Source organism: Aplysia californica, unplaced genomic scaffold, assembly GCF_000002075.1.
Source record: "Aplysia californica isolate F4 #8 unplaced genomic scaffold, AplCal3.0 scaffold00684, whole genome shotgun sequence".
In the NCBI taxonomy this organism is placed as follows: Eukaryota; Metazoa; Mollusca; class Gastropoda; order Aplysiida; family Aplysiidae; genus Aplysia; species Aplysia californica.
The window spans coordinates 128,849-147,938 of NW_004797954.1; the positions used below are offsets into that span (position 1 = coordinate 128,849).

The 19,090-nt window shown below is 40.6% G+C and overlaps 1 protein-coding gene across 2 annotated transcripts in view; it reads right to left on the minus strand.

The window, feature by feature from the left end:
* Nucleotides 1–19,090, minus strand: part of LOC101863297 — a 53,014-nt gene that overhangs the window by 16,829 nt on the left and 17,095 nt on the right. For both annotated transcript variants that reach the window (XM_005108377.3, XM_035972410.1), the window contains exons 10-19: nucleotides 18,424–18,544; nucleotides 16,353–16,684; nucleotides 12,855–12,923; nucleotides 12,152–12,274; nucleotides 11,093–11,254; nucleotides 9,971–10,030; nucleotides 9,095–9,243; nucleotides 5,519–5,676; nucleotides 3,223–3,436; nucleotides 262–433 (exon numbers count right to left, since the gene is read on the minus strand). In XM_005108377.3, coding sequence (XP_005108434.1) covers nucleotides 262–433; nucleotides 3,223–3,436; nucleotides 5,519–5,676; nucleotides 9,095–9,243; nucleotides 9,971–10,030; nucleotides 11,093–11,254; nucleotides 12,152–12,274; nucleotides 12,855–12,923; nucleotides 16,353–16,684; nucleotides 18,424–18,544 — 1,560 coding nt within the window. The remainder of the gene's footprint in view (nucleotides 1–261; nucleotides 434–3,222; nucleotides 3,437–5,518; nucleotides 5,677–9,094; nucleotides 9,244–9,970; nucleotides 10,031–11,092; nucleotides 11,255–12,151; nucleotides 12,275–12,854; nucleotides 12,924–16,352; nucleotides 16,685–18,423; nucleotides 18,545–19,090) is intronic.

The window sequence follows — 19,090 nt, forward strand, 5'->3', positions numbered from 1 at the left end:
GGATCTAGCATTTTTAGGATGTGTGGTTTTGCCAATCCATAGACTTGACAGGTGGCGAAGATTAGAGTTAATTTTAGTAGAGGTTTTACAGTGCTTGCAACTGCACAAGGTCATATGAGCGCCAGAAGGTTAGAGGGGTTACAAAAGAGTAACAAACATAAAAAAGAAAAAGACGAGATAAGGACGATCGATGTTTGATAGGAAAGAAGAAGCAAACCCAACCAGAGCACCCGACAACCACCCACACGGACCACAACTCACAGAAATCTCTCTATGTTCCTCCACTGGTCAAAAGTTTTGGAGATGGCCAGGACAAGCGACAGTTCGATGACCATCTTGACCAGCCAGGTGTCCCGACGCGACCTGTGAGAGTAGCGCGTTGTATGGATGTCCTCCACCAGAGCTTTTAGGACGATGTTGCCCATCAAGTTTGCTAATTGGAGTACACAATGGAAGGGAAAAATCAAAGTCATTGTAAGTGATTTTTCATCCCCCCCCCCCCCCCCCATAGAAAGGTGGTTGCATCTCATGCCAATCTAAATATAACTGTTTTGATTTTAGTTAAGAGTATTTTTACAGCACATGCAACACAATATAGTGCAAAGGATCAGAGGAGTTGCAAGACAGTAACAAAAAAAAAAAAAAGAAGCAGGGCAGCCAACCCATCAGTATATTTTACTAGATTTAGTAGTCAACACATAAACAATCAGTTGAATCAGTAATCTGGTTTTAAAATTCATAATATTAAGGCTATGGATAGTCTTCTTCCCAGGGGTGTTATGGATCGAGGTTGTAGTAAAGTATAAATGTAACGTCAAAAAGCCTAACTGTGGTAGGAAAATGCACTTAATATTTCAAAAGTCTGTTCACGACAGAAAAAAACCCTGTTTAACGTTGAAAAATAACCTTCCCAAGTCAGGAGTTTGTCTAAACTACTAAATTGGTCTTCACATGCCAAATATTTGTGAAGGGTGCTGACAAAATGATTTACTTCTCAGATTCGAGCCCTATGGAAATAGATATGTCACGCTTATAGGTGAAGTTTTTACAATTTATAAGAATGAATTAATAAAAGGCTTATTATACTTAAAGAATATGGCAACAATAGAAGTCTATAAATTTGACCCTAGTGTCGATTTTTGGCCAATATCTCCATTTGCGGATTGCGAGAAGTAACTCATTTTGTCAGAACGACTCACATTTGGTTGCTTTTAAGCACAAGGGGGCTATCCCGAAAATTACTGTTTTGAGAAAAAGGAGGGTAAAGTTTATGCCCCTTGTTCAGTTTCTTTACAAGACAAGGAGAGTTTTCTCTATAACCAAACAAATGGACATACCAATGAAACCAATCTTCTCCTATAGGTCAGGGTTCCTGCCATGAACTTCCCACCAAATTCAAGGAGATTTGGTCAAGAAATTCATGACGAAAGCCTATTTCCGATAGGCCTACACTTATCCGAAAGAAATCATAGTTTCGATTTTCCTACAAAAACCCTGTTCCAGGGTGACTACCACCCTAGCTCTCAATTTTCCGGGGGGGCTTATTCATTTTCCAGGGGCATGTTACATAACAATGACAGTGCATGCTCCATTTATATATTATGTATATAATATACACACAAACGCGCGCGTATGATATGTAGGTACATCATATCCAGTCAAAAACATGTCAGTGTGGCACTGGGGTATTGCGTGACTTAGGTATTTCAGTCTGTTCTTTACTTATTTATATTTTTCCCTTATCATACTCTCACTATATATATATAAAAATGAATCTTGTTTTGAGCCTGAGAAAAGGTCTAGAGCCAGAAAATCCACTGTCAAGAACCAGTTTGGGTGTCAAGGTATACATAACAAACATGAAAGACAAACTCAAAGTAGAGTAATAACTTGAATAGCCCAAGTAGACCTATTCAGTGTGAGAGGTGTAAGAACTGTGGGAGGGCAAGAAGCAGTGACACTTTTTTTAGTTTTTAGTTTTAGTAAGAGATTTACGGCACTTACTAAAACTAAAAACTAAAAAAAGTGTCACTGCTTCTTGCCCTCCCACAGTTCTTACACCTCTCACACTGAAAATCTGCCAATCTTAAACAGAAAGCTAAAATATAGAATATACAATGCATGATGTAATTTACTATCACCCATAAAACGAAACAGGAACCCTTTAGTTTAAAATAAAACACGGCTTACAAGGTTTGAGTATGAGTATGACGGATCTCGATTCCACACAAAGCCTGCAAAAACGCAACGCGCGCTTTGCAGAGAGCTCTAGATCTAGATCTAGATTAGTAGTAGTCAAAATTCTCAAAAGTAAAATCTGCTACCAAGTTCAGTTATTATAATCCAGTGTTGCTTTCAACCCCATCCCCCCTCCCCCGCATGCGTCTTTAAAAAAATCAATAATCCCCCCATTCCCTAGTCCTATACTTCGTAGCGCTCAGACTTTGAACGAACTTTGGTGACCTCACGCCGATACTCACGATGTGATGCGAACGAACAGGTTCACTGACCGGTCACTGGGGCGAGCCCGACAAGACGCTTGTTTAACTTTTTTTCTTTCGATCTTTTTTTTTTCCACAAGTGACAGCACAGGACAAATGATTTATTTTCACGGTGACACAGCATTTGTAGTGCACAACCTGCATGTTACAAATGTTGCGTTATCACTATTATCAGACTACTACCGGCAAATTTCTGGGTGGTAACGAAAGCGAAAGTAGATCTTGATTTTCCCGATCGAGCTTCAGTCGGGGGCCAACCACTCGTCGTGTGTAACGTACTCTCAGGCCGGGAAAAGTCAAATATCACGATCGCGAAATCGCGACAGGCAAAAATGAACTCAAGGACGTTATCAGATTCGGTATTCAAGTATTCGAGAAATTTATTTATTTTCCCGGGTCTTTTCCTAGGCAATTTACAGAGATTTCTTCAAATTCCACGGGCATTCCCAGGTCTCGGCAATTTTTTTTTCAAACTTCAGGGTAATTCACAGGGGCCACGGCGCCTGGCAGTCACCCTCTGTCCGATCTGGCAAAATTCAAGGAGTTTTCAAGGAGGTTTTTCCTTGAAGGCAAATTCAAGGAGTTTTCAAGGAGGCCGCGGGAACCCTGATAGGTCCCTGTTGGTGTAGGTAAAGATTTCTAGAAACCCCCGAAATCTGGGTCAGCCCGCTTGTCCTGAAAAGTGACCATTTGTCCAATGTAAAATACAAAATGCCCTTACTTTTAGGAATGTCGAATTTAATGAGGTCGACCATGATCATGAGGCACATGGACCTGGCATTCTCCGGGGAGAAGCAGCTGGCCAGGCCATCCGCCAAGTTCTTGAGCTTAGGGGAAATTTTCCAGTCAGGCACTCTACAGTCCGGTGAGTCAACCGCGTCCATGTGTTCGCTCGTCATGATGGAACACACGTCGTTGTAGTACGTGAGAAGGCTCTGTGGAAGAGGAAGAGGGCCAGTTATTACTAAATGTATTATGCTTTTTTAAAGTTCTAGTAGAGGTTTTACGGCACACACAACTGCATAAGGTCATATGAGCACCAAGGGGTGAATGTCAAAGAAATCCTTTTTTTTAAAATAGTAGAGGGTTTTACGGCGTTCGCAACTGCATGAGGTCATATGAGCGCCATGGGGTGGGAGTCAACAGAGAAGTCTTTACAGGGAATCAGATTTAGACTGCTCACCTCTCTAGCTTCAACAGCACAAGGTCTGCTTCGACTATAAAGGCACCCCAAAATAGCAGGTCACAAAGGAGTGACAAACATACAAAACAAGTAGAGGAAAATGACAATAGTAAGGATTAAGAAAGAAAAAGCAGCAGTTCCCTGTTGTAGATCAGGCACAGTTGTGAGCGTGACATGAGTCAGCCCATTTACAATTCTACTATGCTTGAACGAGATATGTCTCCTCTTTGGGAATGGCCAAAAGACACTTCAGTCAGTGGCACAGGGAGTCGGGCTTACTCAGCTCACCTCTCTGGCTTCAACAGCAGTAAGTGTTTAACGGCACTTGCAACACAAAAAGGTCATATAACATAAGTGCCGAAGATTACAGGTGTTACAAAAGAGTAACAAATGCAAAAAAGAAGTTTAGTTTTTTTTAGTAAGAGTTTTACGGCACTTGCAACACAATAAGGCAAAAAAGAAGGAGGAGAGATCAGGACGATAGATGTTTGATAGGAAAGAAGAAGCATTTTTACAACATCCCTTCTGAAAATCCATGGTAAACTCATTGATAAGTAGCCACAGCCAAAAGTTCTATTGTGAGTGGTAACATTTTTCACAACCCATCAATAAAAGTTAGATCATTAGTTAAGCAGCAGGCTGCTTTTTAACCCTACCTATTAATTAACTCACCCAGCCCTAACACCAATAATATCGGTATGGAAATTCTGCTCTCGTAACCAAAAACACTACATTTGTGTAAAGCAGATTAAAGCCTAATTGGAAGAGTAACCATTTTTCGTTTTAAACAGACTATGACCAGAAGTGCAAGCCCAAATAAAAAACAAAGAAAGCTATATTCATGAACCATGTGAGGGGGTGCGAAATTTGAATGCACTTCCTTTCTTCGCTTTTTGTTTACTTCTGTATATAGACCTTTTTCCACAGAGTATTGCATAAAAAACTATGACATATTTTGCCTTCAAATTTTCAATATACACATATAAAGGGTTGAATAAAATGTGTACCAAATTTGGGTAGGTTGAAATTTAGTTGGGTTTTTTTTTTGTTTGTTCAATTTTTCAAAAAATAGTAAAAATCCCCAGGGAGAGCTGACAACCCGGAAGTGCAGGCCTAGGTTGAGTGAGTTATGGCCAACCCACGCACTCCAGCCAAGACAGAGGAGATATTTGAAAAGAGAACTTTTCCTTGTAAATCCATCCTCAGACATGACCTGCTTACAGGGATGCCTAATGATTTTGGTTTTAAAAAAACCCTGAAAATGAGCGCAGTATCACATCTCACTTAACATGAACTTTGTAAAGTTTTTAAATGAGCAAACAAAAACATCTCTCCTACCTCTCCCCTTTCCTTTGCAAGTGTATGGGGCCTTTGTTGTATCAATTCCAATAATATTATTTCTGTCTTGAGAAGAAGGACCTTATGTCAGTGGCCTTCTTCTTCAGGGATGCTAAATGATTTTTGGAGAAAAAAACCCGGAAAAACCTGATATTTGGCATCCCTGTGCTTATTTTAGTATCAGTTTAATGGTACTTTAAAGACAGTGAAAGATCTTGTCAGTTTGATAGTGTTTGAGCACTTAATCATATAAGTGCCGAGAGTAGAAGTATTACAAGAGAAAGTAACAAACAAAAGAAAGGAGAAGAGATAAGGTCGATAGATGTTTGATAGGAAAGAAGCTGACCACACCTGAGCACCCTTTAACTCCACAAGATCACACGTGGTGAAACTAACACATCCATTTTATATTTTTAAAAGTGGATGCGAATCTGGATCAAATAGCAATCAAGGCAGGGTTCAAGGCAGTTGCAAAGCATGGGAAAGCTCCACAAACCTTGGCGATATAATTCGTAAAAGCATGAATTGTCTGCAGCCTCTCCACTCTGTCAGGGAAAAACGATGCCTTGTACATTTGATCCATGTTCTCTAAGCCAGAGAGCAAGTCTGTCAGCGACTGCTTGTATACTTCACTGCTGCGGATATTTGGGCTCTCTGGAATAAATTGTGAGACAATAAGAAAGGAGAAAATACAGATCACAATTTGCTGCCTGACAAAAATTTGTGATTCACAACGTATATGAATATATGTGGCACAACCTGGTAGTAGTAGTAGTATAAGGTTTTACGGCGCTCGCAACTGCTAAGGTCATATGAGCACGCGAAACACAAGTTGGTAGCATTCGCAACAGTTCACTGCACGGTTTGTCGACAATTAGACTTTAAAATGCTAAAATACTAAAAATTCAGTGTAAATATATTTGCGATTTAAAACAACTCTTATAAATAACAATACAAATTTTTAAAACAATATTGTTTCACTTTACAATTTGCCATAAAGGCCAATGGCCTTCAAAAAATTCAAAAATTCTGCTGGGAACAACGACGGAAAAAATATCTTGCAATTTCTTGCATTTATAATATTTCCTTCGGATCTCTCCAAAGTCTAGACATTCAGTTAAGATGTGTCTAATGGTAAAATCTGTGTCGCATCCGACACAGAACGGCTTCTCATCTCCCTGTAGGAGGTATTTGTGGGTCAAATCCATGTGTCCGATGCGCAATTGAGTAAAAATGACTTCGTCTCTTCTGGAGAGGTCCGAAGGATTTTGCTGTTCTAGTTTGGGTTTTATAACATAGTTTATTGTTTTTTTGTTTTTCCTAGGGGCTCTCGCACAGACTGGAGGTGTACTTTTTGACTTTATTTCTAAAGTCAGTCTGTGGGAGAGTGTTTGTCGTTGATCCCAGCAGAAGGGATGAAGCTTTCTTCGCCAGGTCGTCTACCTGCTCATTTTCTCGGATGCCCACATGGCTAGGTATCCATGCGAACAAGATGTTTTTTCCTTTCTCTGATAGTGTGAATTTTCTGTTGTAGCCTAACTATTTTTGGGTGTAAGAGTGTGTAGTTTGTGAGTGAGGTGATGCAAGACAGAGTCAGAAAGGATTAGGAAAGATTTATTTGGAGAATTTTCTACAGAGTCCAGTGCCATGTCAATGGCAGTGGCCTCCGCAGAGAAAATGGAGGCTTCAGGATGGAGTCTCCTCTGGTGTGTACTGTTGGGAGATAGGGCTGCGGCGCCCACTTCATTGTCTTTTTTGGAGCCATCCGTGAAGATGAGCTCCGCTCCGGGGTATTTGTGAGGCAGCGTGGTGGAATCAGGCTCTCGTCAAAATAGTCAAAGCAAAGAAACTTGCATTTTTGCACAGGTTTAAGAATTTTTATCAAATTTTTGTTTTTTGGCTCAACACCTTTCATGCCCATTAATTCTGTTTGAATTTTTCTGAAAAACGATTAAAAGCAGACAAAAATGTAAATTTTCAGTAACCACGGACTCTTAAGCTAAGGAAATAACTAATCTTTGCCGGCCATTTTCTCGCTAATTTTCCCCCTGAAAACAGGTGACCTCTACCTTCTTTTTTAGCAAATATCTCGACTTGTATTCAAGTGAACAAGCTTTAAGATGATACCAATAACTCTACATGCCCCAAAATTGACGAGAGCCTGATTCCACCACGCTGCCTCACATTTATCTATTAGTTTTTTGTATTCTGCTTGAAAAGTTTTGGTGTTTGTGCTTTCTTTGTTGTGTGTGGTCAGCTGTAAGTCTACTTTTGCCTTGGTGAGGAGCCACGGAGGGAGGTCGGGGAAAAGAATTTGTTGGATGTCTTGTTTGGAAAAGTAAGTTTTTGAGGTCCTCAAGGATTCTGAGGCCGAAGGGTTTGATTAATTTTTCGTTGTTTTGGAATTTGTTTCTGGTTTCTGGGTTTGTTTTAAAAATGCAGTTGTGCGCTGGATTTTCCGATGTTGAGCTCTGTTTAACTGCATATTGTAGTGAGAGTTGTGTGCGTCTGAGTGAGAGTGGTGGTATGTTGGCCTGGGCCTGGAGGCTCTCCACCGGAGAAGTGCGGAAAGCCCCCAGAGAGAGGTGGAGTCCTTGGTTTTGTATTGGGTCTAGCATTTTTAAGACGTGTGGTTTTGCCGATCCGTAGACTTGACAGCCGTAGTCAAGCCTGGACTGGACAAGGGAGATGTACAAGTGGAGAAGGTGTTTTGAGTCCCCGCCCCACTCCGGATGCGATAGAATTTTCAAAGCGTTTAGCGCTTTCTGGCACCTCACACGAAGGTCTTTGATGTGTGGTATTAATGTGAGTTTTTTGTCGAAAATGACGCCGAGGTAACGAGCTTGGTCCTGGACGGGAATCCTTTCCCCGTATAGTGTCGAATCCGGCTGCAGTACACATCTGCCTGTTCGGCAGAAGTGTACTGCAACCGTCTTTGACGGGGAGAACTTGAAACCGTTATTGTTGGCCCACTTTTCGAGTTTGTTTTGCAGCTGCCTTTCCATAGATCTCAAAAGAGGATTTTTCGAACGGCAGCATATCAAAAAGTCGTCAACGTAAAACGAACTGTCTATGCTGTTTTGGAGGGTTTTTATTATGGAATTTATTTTAATTTCGAATAGGAGAGGAGAAAGGATGCTCCCCTGGGGGACTCCTTCCTCCAACAACAGATGTACCGACATAAGCCTAACTATTTAATAAAAAGAAAGACAAATATTAAAGAATTTGTAAACATGGTAACAATTTTACCGACTAAGATCCCGGGGCTCGGGAGCAAGGAAAATGCGGGATCTTATGCAAACCGGGACCGTAGCCGAATGGCCAGGGGGAAAAATCCACAGTAACTCGTGGTTAGGCCCATAATCCGTACAATGATCTTTCCTTACTTTAAATGAACAGATGTGACTCCTGGGCAATAAAACTTATTTTCAGACGTCAGTTTTTCCTTTTTTGTTTGTTTGGGGGCGGGGGGTGGGGCTTTAAAAAAAAGTTTATTCATTATCCTTGTTCTGACACCTAAACTGTAATTTGAGACTTATTATCTGATTTTTAAATATTTTTTAAAATAATAGTCATGCAGTCTAAGCGGAGTTATGTCCCTTTTGCCAGAATTTCAGCCTTGTTGGGCAGGGATAGCTCTGAGGGTGAAAGGGTTAATAAAGACAAAAATAACTAAATTAAGACCTAAAAAGCGGGATCTTAGCCGAATGTTGCTCCCTCAGTGCGGGATCTTAGGGGTGACTTTTATAAAGTAAAAATTATATTTTTCCAAAACAGCGGGATCTTAGGCGAACGGAGACCATAAGCGGTGGGATCTTAGGCGGAGTCTACTGTAGTAATATATACATATTTATAAAATTTTATATCTTTGTAAATAAGTTGTTTCTTTTACAAAATTTAACATTGTCTTTGGGTCGACAATGTTGAAAAGCATTCTAGCATTCTTTTATTTAAAATATTTAAGACAAGCGAGGTTAGTATTAACACATTCCACTAGAATGTGCCAAACAGTAAAAGATGTGTTGCAGCATGCCAATTAAAAAGCTTGTTGCACTTTAAAAGTCAAAATTACCTAAAATTAGTTCATATTTTGAAAGTTCACGATTTGCTTTTGCTCCAGCAGATGGAGACAACTTAGTCCGTGCACAGTCCTCGCTGTCCTCCGCTACTTTGTTGATGGTCTGATCCACGGATATCTTGATCCACTTCTTAGACTGAGCCCTGGATAAAATAAACAGACTGATGTAACTTAACGAAACTGACTGTTGTAACTTAATGAAAAAGGAACATTCTTCTCAGTATTTCAAGACATGTGACAGGAGTGTGAGTTAAAATGAAGCATATTGTCACGCTAATTGTAACAAAGTTCTGAAACAAGACAGATCGACGCATGGAACAGTAGATAACCAAGATGTAGGGCAACAAATGACACTCCCCAACCGCCTGCTCCTCGACCTTGATTTCAAAGCCCTGACCAAAAATCTTGATTTTAAAAATTTGGAAACACAAACAAAATAACTTGCTTAGGCTGACTCAATGGTAAAAATATTTTCCCATCTCTTCTGCATGGAGGAGGAACATCAAACAATGGCAGTGAATGGAAGCGAAGATAAGTAGAAAATGATGTCACGTAGTGTTGGAAAAGAGCAAAATAGAAACAAGAGTGGGAGAGCAAAGAAGCAGGAACTTAGGACCTTCCAGTGCCACTACACAAAAATCTGCAGAATAATTCAGAATAATTCAGGTCATGATCTATCTCCATTTTTAAAAAAATTGAAAATGTGACTTCTTAAGCTAACTCTTTGTTGCAAACTGTTTTCACTGTTATTAAAAATGGAGATAGGACTAGAAAGCACTGAGGCAGCGATATGTTTTGGCATTAGACTGTACAGGAAAGCCAGTGTCTTGTAAAAGTGACCAAAACAACAGTCAGGCACTGATTACTCACGCAGCATCATTTTCATCGGACTGTGGAGAATCGGGGACACAGGGTAGATCCTCGGCCTCCCTAAAACATTGAAAAGAAAAAGGAAACAACGTTAACAAAACCTACTCCCTAACTGCAGCCTCTCTATTGAGACTGAAGAAGATATTAAGACAACCAAGGGTAGTTAAAGTTACAAAAACTTCTATGTTTCAAAGTTTTGTTTTTGGGGAAAAAAGCTCTACCAGATTTTTTTAAAACCAGGTTGTTATTTCGAAGCCAGGTGAGATACGGGAAGGGAAAAAAGACAAATTTAGGGATTCCTTTCAGTTTGGTGTAAGAGTTTTACAGCACTTGCAACACAAAAAAGTCATATAAGTTTTTTAGTTTTAGTAGAGGTTTTACGGCACTCGCAACTGCATACGGTCATATGAACGCCAGAAGATTAGAGGTGTTACAAGAGAGTAACAAACATAAAAAAGAAAAGGGGAGATAAGGACGATAGATGTTTGATAGGAAATAAGCAGCAAACCACACCAGAGCACCCGCCAACTACCCACTATATCTCACAGTGACTGGCACAATAACAACAATGACACACAATGTGATAAAAGTTTTTGCTTTAGTAAGCTTACGGCACTTGCAACACAATAAAGTCATATAAGTGCCGAAGATTTGAGGTGCCACAAAAGAGCAAGAAACACAAAAAAGGACGAAAGATAAAGACTATAGTTGTTTGATAGGAAATAAGAAGCAAACCACACCTGAGCACCCGCCAACCACCCACTATATCTCAAAGGGACTAGCAGAATAACAACAATGACACACAATGTGATGAAAGTTTACTGGCCCGAAAGAAATGCTGGAATTCCAATTCTCAAGAGAGAGGCGCCTCTGAATAAAAATTTGCTTTTGCAGAACTAAGTCTAAAGAATAGGACTATATATAGACGAAAAGCAATTGAGTTGACACTGGAGTGGCAAAATAAGCTAAACATTCTGGAAAACATAAATGTATACATAAATAAAAGAAGAGTGCATTCACCAAACCACCCATTCAAAAGGCAACAAAAAACAGACACAACTTGTCAATCCAATACTAGTTGCATTATTCACACAGGCCTGCTGAAATACAAGTCTTGCTCACCTGTCCAGCATGAAGACAGGCTGTATGTAGGGTGGGGGCTTCACATCTTCAGCACAGAAGTCCTGAATGCTGATGTAGCGCGGAATACCAATGGAGTCCATCATTTTCTGAGACTGGCGATTCTCCAAGTGTTGGTAGCGGAGGAGCATCAAGATAAAAATTCTGTGGAGAGTAAATTTCATTTTCAAAATACCGACCTGGGCCCACACAGGGTTTGGGTTTTTTTGTTTTGTTTTTTTCCCCAGTAGGTATCTTACACCATTTAAAACACATATTGGTGATGAAGCTTAGAGATATTGCTGTGGTTTTACTTTAGAGTAACATACAAAGAAACGAAGGAAAGATTGTCTTGGTAAGAGTTTTATGGCACTTCAAGTAGAGATAATGGCAACAGATGTTCGATAAGAAAGAAGGAGAATACCGCAGAGCGCCTGCCAACCAACAGCTACAACACTGTAATGTCAAGCAATGTCAGGGACACATCTTGATTAAAGTGGGTGGTCAATAGGATGCATCCTTGAACAAAACAAAAAGCCTTAGTAAAAGCAGGGCAGCAATGAACAATAGCAATGTGTGTTTAATTAGTGGCATATAGTACATATATGTGGCAATGCAACTTATGAAATGTATGCATTGTACATGCTATAGGAATCCAAATTCCAAGACGGACAAATAAGTTTTTTTTCTACTTTACTAGAAAGCAGAAAAGTACAAAAATGTTAATGAAAAAGAAGGGGCAGACTTCCACAGAGCACCCACAAGTCAGATTTAGACTACAGGCAGTGAGGAGCGGTCCAGAGCCACCCTCATTCACATCAGCATCATCATTCATACCCACCACCACTGACTATATATCATAATAAAACACATCATATCTGAGCATATTGTTTGAGTTGGTGTTTTACAACACTATTGATTCAGTTTTAGTCATATTTGAGCACTGAAATTTAGTTTAGTATGGGGTTTTACGGCACTCGCAACTGCATAAGGAGCACTGAAAGGAGAAGTGATAAAGGCAACAGAGGGGGAAAAAAACCCTACACCCACAAACCGTCTCACCTGGGGCGTTGGACAATCTGCCTAGTGCTGACCGCTGCCTCTGTCTTGCCACACGTGGCACACTCGCGCTCCAACTCACTGCTGCCGAAGTATTTATCCACACAATCCTGGACGTTGTGATCCCTGGGGACACAAAATGACAGGATGCTGATTTGTTCGGTGCGTATCAGTGCGCTAACCAGCATCACTAAATCTACGACAAAATGGTCATAGTAAATATAACTAAACCAATATCAATTCAGCAATAACAAACTAAACGTTCCGAGTAGCAGACAAGAAACATGACCTCAACAGAGAGTGTTAACTGTTACCTGTAATTTAAGTAGCAGTGCAGGAACAGGAAGCTAGCGCCATGTTGAAAAGCAATTTCCCCAGTAGACAAAAAAGTTTTATTGCTCCTAACCACCCCCCCAAAAAAAAACCCACCCCAAAAACTGGCATAGAGAATCACCCCTTTGCCAGAAGGACAAGAATATTATCAATATTAAAATTTAAGAAACAGAAGGAGCTGACCTGACCACAACTCCTACAAATCACCCACAAACTGATGAAAGCCCAGTTATACTAACAACAACAAATAAACAAAAGCTTAAAATGTCTCATGCCACAAGTAAGCTTCAATTTCTTTGAGGTGTTTTACGGCACTATCGGCTCAATTAAGCCGCAAGCAGGCCTCAAGGGAAAAAAAGCATAAGGTACTGACGTTTTCGAGCTGATGGGCAGGATGAGAATGGTGTCATCGCTCTCTCTGTACGGGGTACGAGTGCCACAGCTGGAGGAAAAGAAGAAAAAATCAATGGCCATGAACTATTAGTCAAACTAAAATAAAAAATCTTGGAGTAGTGCTTGATCAAGATATGTCAATGAAATCCCATGATAAAAATCTATATCTCCAACTGAAGAAATTTAGGAGCATTAAAAAATATCTATCAGTTGATGTCACCAACACTTTTGTTTGTTTTTGTAAAGTGTTTTACAGCGCTCACAACTGCATAAGGTCATATGAGCGCGCAGGACACACCTTATAAGAACTTTTGAATTTTGCCCGGGTGGCCGCCGAAGCCTACTCTTATCAATTTTAGACCACCAAGGGATCTTTAACGTGCACAACTTGCACACGGGCCCTCCTAAGATTTTTCGCCCTTGTCCGAGAAGGCTAGGTGTAGACCTTTCCTACCAGAAGGATCAGGGGTGTGGCTGAAAGACAGCAGTAAGAAGAAGCGAAGGAGTAGCAGTAGAAAGGCTGCAGAAAGAATCAGGAGCCCAGAGGAAGGGGCAAAGGAGGTGAGGGGGTGGGGGCTGAAGGAGGAGACCAAAGCAGACGACAGAACATTGCTAGAGAGCAGGAAATGAGGTGAAAGGAGACAAATTTAGAGAAGAAAATTTTTCTGTCGCTACCCGGATTCGAACCCAGGACCTTTTGAATCAGAAGCCAACACCTTAACCTCTAGGCCACGAGAGCCCCCGCTGGTGTACCTGATGAACAGTTACAACAACTACAAAGAGTACAAAATATTGCTGCCAAAATAATTACTAAGAAACTAAAGCATGATCATGTGATGTGACTCCTATTTTAAAAGAACTACACAAGCTCCCGGTGAAAGAACGTATCATATATATATAAAATCTGTTTAACTTGCTACAAGTGCTTACATGATCTATCACCTGACTACCTAATACAGTTTTTAACACCCTATGTACCACCGAGAGCGCTCAGATCATCAAGTGACAAAACAACCCTTGTTAAACCTTAAATAAATTACAAATCATATGGCCAACGCTCTTTTTCATATTTTGCCTTACTTGTTTGGAATAGGCTTCCAAAAACTATCAGAGAAGCAGAAAATCTAGAAATTTTAAAGAAAAAACTAAAAGCATTTCCATTTTCACCATATTTCGATTAGACAAAATCCATCCAAGCTGTAGATCGTCATGCGTTTGTATGTGCGTATGTGTGTGTGGGTGCGTGCATTCGTGAGTATGGGTGGGCACGCGTATGTAATACTATGTGCCTATAAAATTGATTTGTAATTCCATAATATGTTTCATGTTAAGCGCATAGAGCATTGCATAAGTGGATATGTGCTATATAAATGCAATCCATTATTATTATTACTTAACTGCATCGCACAACATCCAAGTGACTAAGAAGAGCATCATACTTTTGTATTCCATTGCAATATTTGTACCACATGACAAATATATCCCTTTACATAATGAAAACATTTTTGACTAAAAAAGAGCCTAAGCATCGTCTTTTTAGCTTTAGTAAGAGTTTTACGGCACTTGCAATACAATAAGGTCATATAAGTGCCAGAGATTAGAGGTGTTACAAGAGAGTAACAAAGACAAAAAAGGAGGGGAGATAAGGATGATATATGTTTTTAGTTTATTTTAGTATGGGGTTTTACAGCACTCGCAACTGCATAAGGTCATATGAGCGAGCGAAACACAAGTTAGTTTTATTCGCAGTTCACTGTACGCAGAGATGCCAACCACAGAAGACCGAAATGAGTATTGGGAAATATGAAAATGTGTATTTTCAGGGAAAAATGTGTATTCCCCACGACCGACCGCCCGACCAACTAGTAAAATGTTCACTGTGTCCAGCAATATTTCCTGAAAAAAAAGTACTAGCTCACCAGCTCGAAAAATGGAGTACACATGCGTACAATATACATGTGTCCAGTCAACAACATGTTAGTGTTCAGTGTCGTACTGGGGTCTTGTTTGAAGTATTTCAGTCAATTATAATATTTTCGTCTCATTATTATATAAAAAATTAATCCTGCTTTGAGCATTCGGAAGGGTCTAGAACAAGAATTTTGACCATCAAGAACCAGTCTGGGTGTCAGAATTCATGTTATGAACTGACAGACTAAAGATATTGCTCAAACTCAGAGAAGAGCAATAACTTGAAAGGCTCAAGTAGACCCAACAAGCACTGTGAGAGTTATAACAACTGTGGGAGGGCAAGATGCAGTGACACTGAAAATCTGCCAGTCTTGAAACAGAAAGCTACAACATACACTGTAGGTATAATTTACTATCACCCATCCAATGAAACACAAACACCTTATTTCAATAACACAGACTTGCAAAGTATGAAGGGTCACGATTCCGCACACGGCCTGCACCAACACGCTCTTTGCAGAGAGCTCTAATCAAAATACTGAAATTGCTTCCAAGTTGTTGTCCTCTGGTGTGGCCTTCACACCCCCCCCCCCCCCTCCCCCCTCAGTGCATCTTTTTTTTAAAATCAATAATCCGCTCCCCTATTCCGTAGTCCTATACTTCGCCGAGCCGTTACTCCCACTAAAGACGGTCTTTGCTCACATGATGCCGTATTTTTATGATGCGAATGCGCGCAGGGTCACTGGCCGGTCACGATGGCGAGCCAGACATTCTAAAAATCGGAGGACGCTTGTATCTTGTTTCCTTTTTTCCCACAAGTGACAGCACAGAGACGAGTCGGAGTATTTATTAAACTTCATTTGCACGGCGACACAGTGTTTATACTGCACAACCTGCATGTCACAAATGTTGCGTTATCAGACTACCACTGGCAAACTTTTCTGTGGTAGCGAAAGCGAAAGTAGATCTTGAATTTCCCGATCGAGCCTCGGTGTCACATACACTTCCGCCTGCCGCCTGTCCGCGTGAAAGTGAAATGCTCTCGGACGGGGAAAGGCTGAACTTACTGACCTTAACGGACTTGGTTTTCAAATATTCCAGTTCCGCGATACTGAAACTATTTTGACAAAAGATGGGACTTGAGATAATTAGGATTACTCGTCCAAGCTGAATCTCGTATTTTTCGCATTCCAGGATGCGTATTTTTACATGAAAAGTCGTATTCGCGTATTTTCGACAAAAAATCGTACTAAAATACGTAAAATCGTACTGGTTGGCATCTCTGCTGTACTGCTGGAAACGGGTCAGTAGTTAGATCTTAAAATGTTAAAATATTTAAAGTTCGGTGTAAATATATATTTTCAATCTAAAACAACTTTCATAAATAACATAAAAACTTTTAATAATTCAATTTCACTCTATAATTTCCCATAAAGGAGGAGAAAGAATACTTTAGAGATGAACATTTTTTCATCACTGTAAGGTTTCTAACCCGAGACCTATTGAAAGAGACCAACACCCAAACCCAAGACCACGAAAGCCCCTAACGTTGTAGACCCCAACGTACACTTTACACTGCCACGACTCTTGGTAAAACCATTTGAAGTTTGTGTCCACGGGACTCGGCTGATCCTGAGCCGAGCAGCTATTTGACACAGCAGCTGCCGAGGAGGCACTCTCAGTCGATGAACCACTCGAAGTCGAGCCACTGGCAGTTGAGCCGCTCGCAGTCGAAGATGACGACGTCTGCTCGGACTTTGGTGGAAAGGAACTCTGACCTCCAGAAGCCTGACCAGATGTGCCTTCACCTCCATCCTGCTGCTCTCCCTTTTTCTTCATGACGGCCTTCACTTCCTCGTGGGTGCGGTTCAGCAACTCCGTCAACAGCTCATGGGCATCCTGTGTCAAATCAGTCAAAACAAATAAATCAAAGACTTTGTTTAACAGCACTACTCACTTTGCAATAAGGGTTTTACAGCACTTGCAACACAATTATCATATAAGTGCTGAGGATTAGAGATGGTTTTTTAAGGGGGTTTTTTGGGAAGTGTTTTACAGCGCTCGCAACTGCATAAGGTCATATGAGCGCACGAGACCCATTAATTCTTTATCTCTGAGGGGCCCTTTTTTTGGTACTAAATCTAAAAATGACGAAAACGTCAATAAATGGGTATTAAATTGAAACTAGCGAACCCATTATGATGGTACTTCATCTAATGAATGAACTCCCTGTAAAAGAACCCTGTTTGCCGAAAAGTAATTTGATGTCGAAGTCGTCGCAAAGGAATGTGCCCCAGCCGCTCCGCTATCAGCTGCTCACTGGCACAGCAGCTCCGACTGTGAGCCTCTGTGGGCGGCTTGCCGGAGATGAAAAGTTAAACATTTTCAGGTGGTAGGAAATTTTGAATTTTGCCCGGGTGGCGGCCGAAGCCTACTCTTATCGATTTAAGACCACCAAAAGATTTTTAACGTGTGCAAATTGCACACGAGACCTGAGATTTTTCGCCCTTGTCCGAAAAGGCTAGGTGCAGATCTTTTTTTGGTTTTCGTCAAGTGTTTAACAGCGCTCGCAACTGCATAAGGTCATATGAGCGCGCGGGACACACGTAATATTTTCAGTTGGTAAGAAAATTTGAATTTTGCCTGGGTGACGGCCGAAGCCTACTCTTATCGATTTTAGACCACCAAGGGATCTTTAATGTGCGCAACTTGCACACGGACCCTCCGAGATTTTTCGCCCTTGTCCGAGAAGGCTAGGTGTAGATCTTTCCTACCAGAAGATCAGGGGTGTGGCTGAAAGACAGCAGTACAAAGAAGCGAAGGAGTAGCAGTAGAAAGGCTGCAGACAGAATCAGGATCCCAGAGGAAGGGGCAAAGGAGATGAGGGGGTGGGGGCAAAAAGAGGAGACGAAAGCAGACTACAGAACATTGCTAGAGAGCAGGAAATGAGGTGAAAGGAGACAAATTCAGAGAAGAAAATTTTTCGGTCGCTACCCGGATACCAACACCCAGGACCTTTGAATGAGAGGTGAACACCTTAACCTCTAGGCCACAAGATCCCCCTATTAGAGGTGTTGGAAGAGAGTAACATACAAAAGAAGGGGGAGACTTGTTTGTTTGAGTAGGTGTATTACGGCACTATTGACTCAAAGGAGGAGAGATAAGAACGATAAATGTTTGATAGGAAAAAAGTAGCAAACCATCCTAGAGTACCCACCTACCACCCACCTACTCACATTTTGGACAGAAGAGTATAATATCAGGATTTGAAGTAATCAAACGCAATGTAAAGGGTAGAAAAACAATCAAACTCTGTCTGCAAATATCTGCAAATATATTAATTCGTGCACAATTTACTTTACTTTTACTTTTCTGATCAAGCAGCCATCTGGGTTTTAGCCCTTCTTTCATGAACAATTTAAAAGAACAAACAGTCCAGCACGCACATAACGAAATCTGAGGGAGACGTAAATCTTTTCATAATGTACTAATTTCGCAATGCACGTGTTTTAAATACAAAGAATATAATGCATAAGAAAACATTCGGGACCTGAAAACCTGTTAGCTATATGCATGTTTCTCTCTGTGCGCGCAAGACCATACACAATATACACGAACAATATTTCTTTTTTCTTTACCTGTTGTGTGTTGATTTCAAATTTTCCGTTGATGCCATTTCTGAGTCGTATGAGAATGTCTGTCACCCTGGACGGGCTCGCGTTGCTTCTGCGGATATCCTTCATTAGCAGATACAGCATCCTGGGAGCAATAGAGCAAAAGCAGAGTTAGTTTCAATAGAATTTTACTACAACCTCACCACCTATTTAGTTTTAGTAGGATTTTACTGCATTTGTGAGACAAATATGTCATATATCCAAAAATTTATAGATTGGTACTTTTGAAATGCTTTCAAGGTGTTATACTTTCAGCACATAATCTTGATAAGTAAACCAGCAGTGGCAATAAAAGTGAGACAAATTGCACTACAAATAAAATTCAAGAATTGAGGTTATCTTTTTTTTCAATTTAGGCCAACCTATGAAAATGGCATAATGCAATGAAATAGGCTCATGACTATGCTCTGAAAACATAATTGATCAAGTACACGAAAAGTTTTCCTGCCAAGCGTACATTTACACAATGAAATCCATCAGTGGGACACAAGACGAACAGTTTGTACAATATAACCCACTATTAATCAAGTTGCAATATACAGTTAGCACAATACCTACAATTTCCCAGAAACATTGGCTGAGACCTATCACTGTAAATGAGACAGTACAGCTTGCGGCTGGGAGGGGGGGG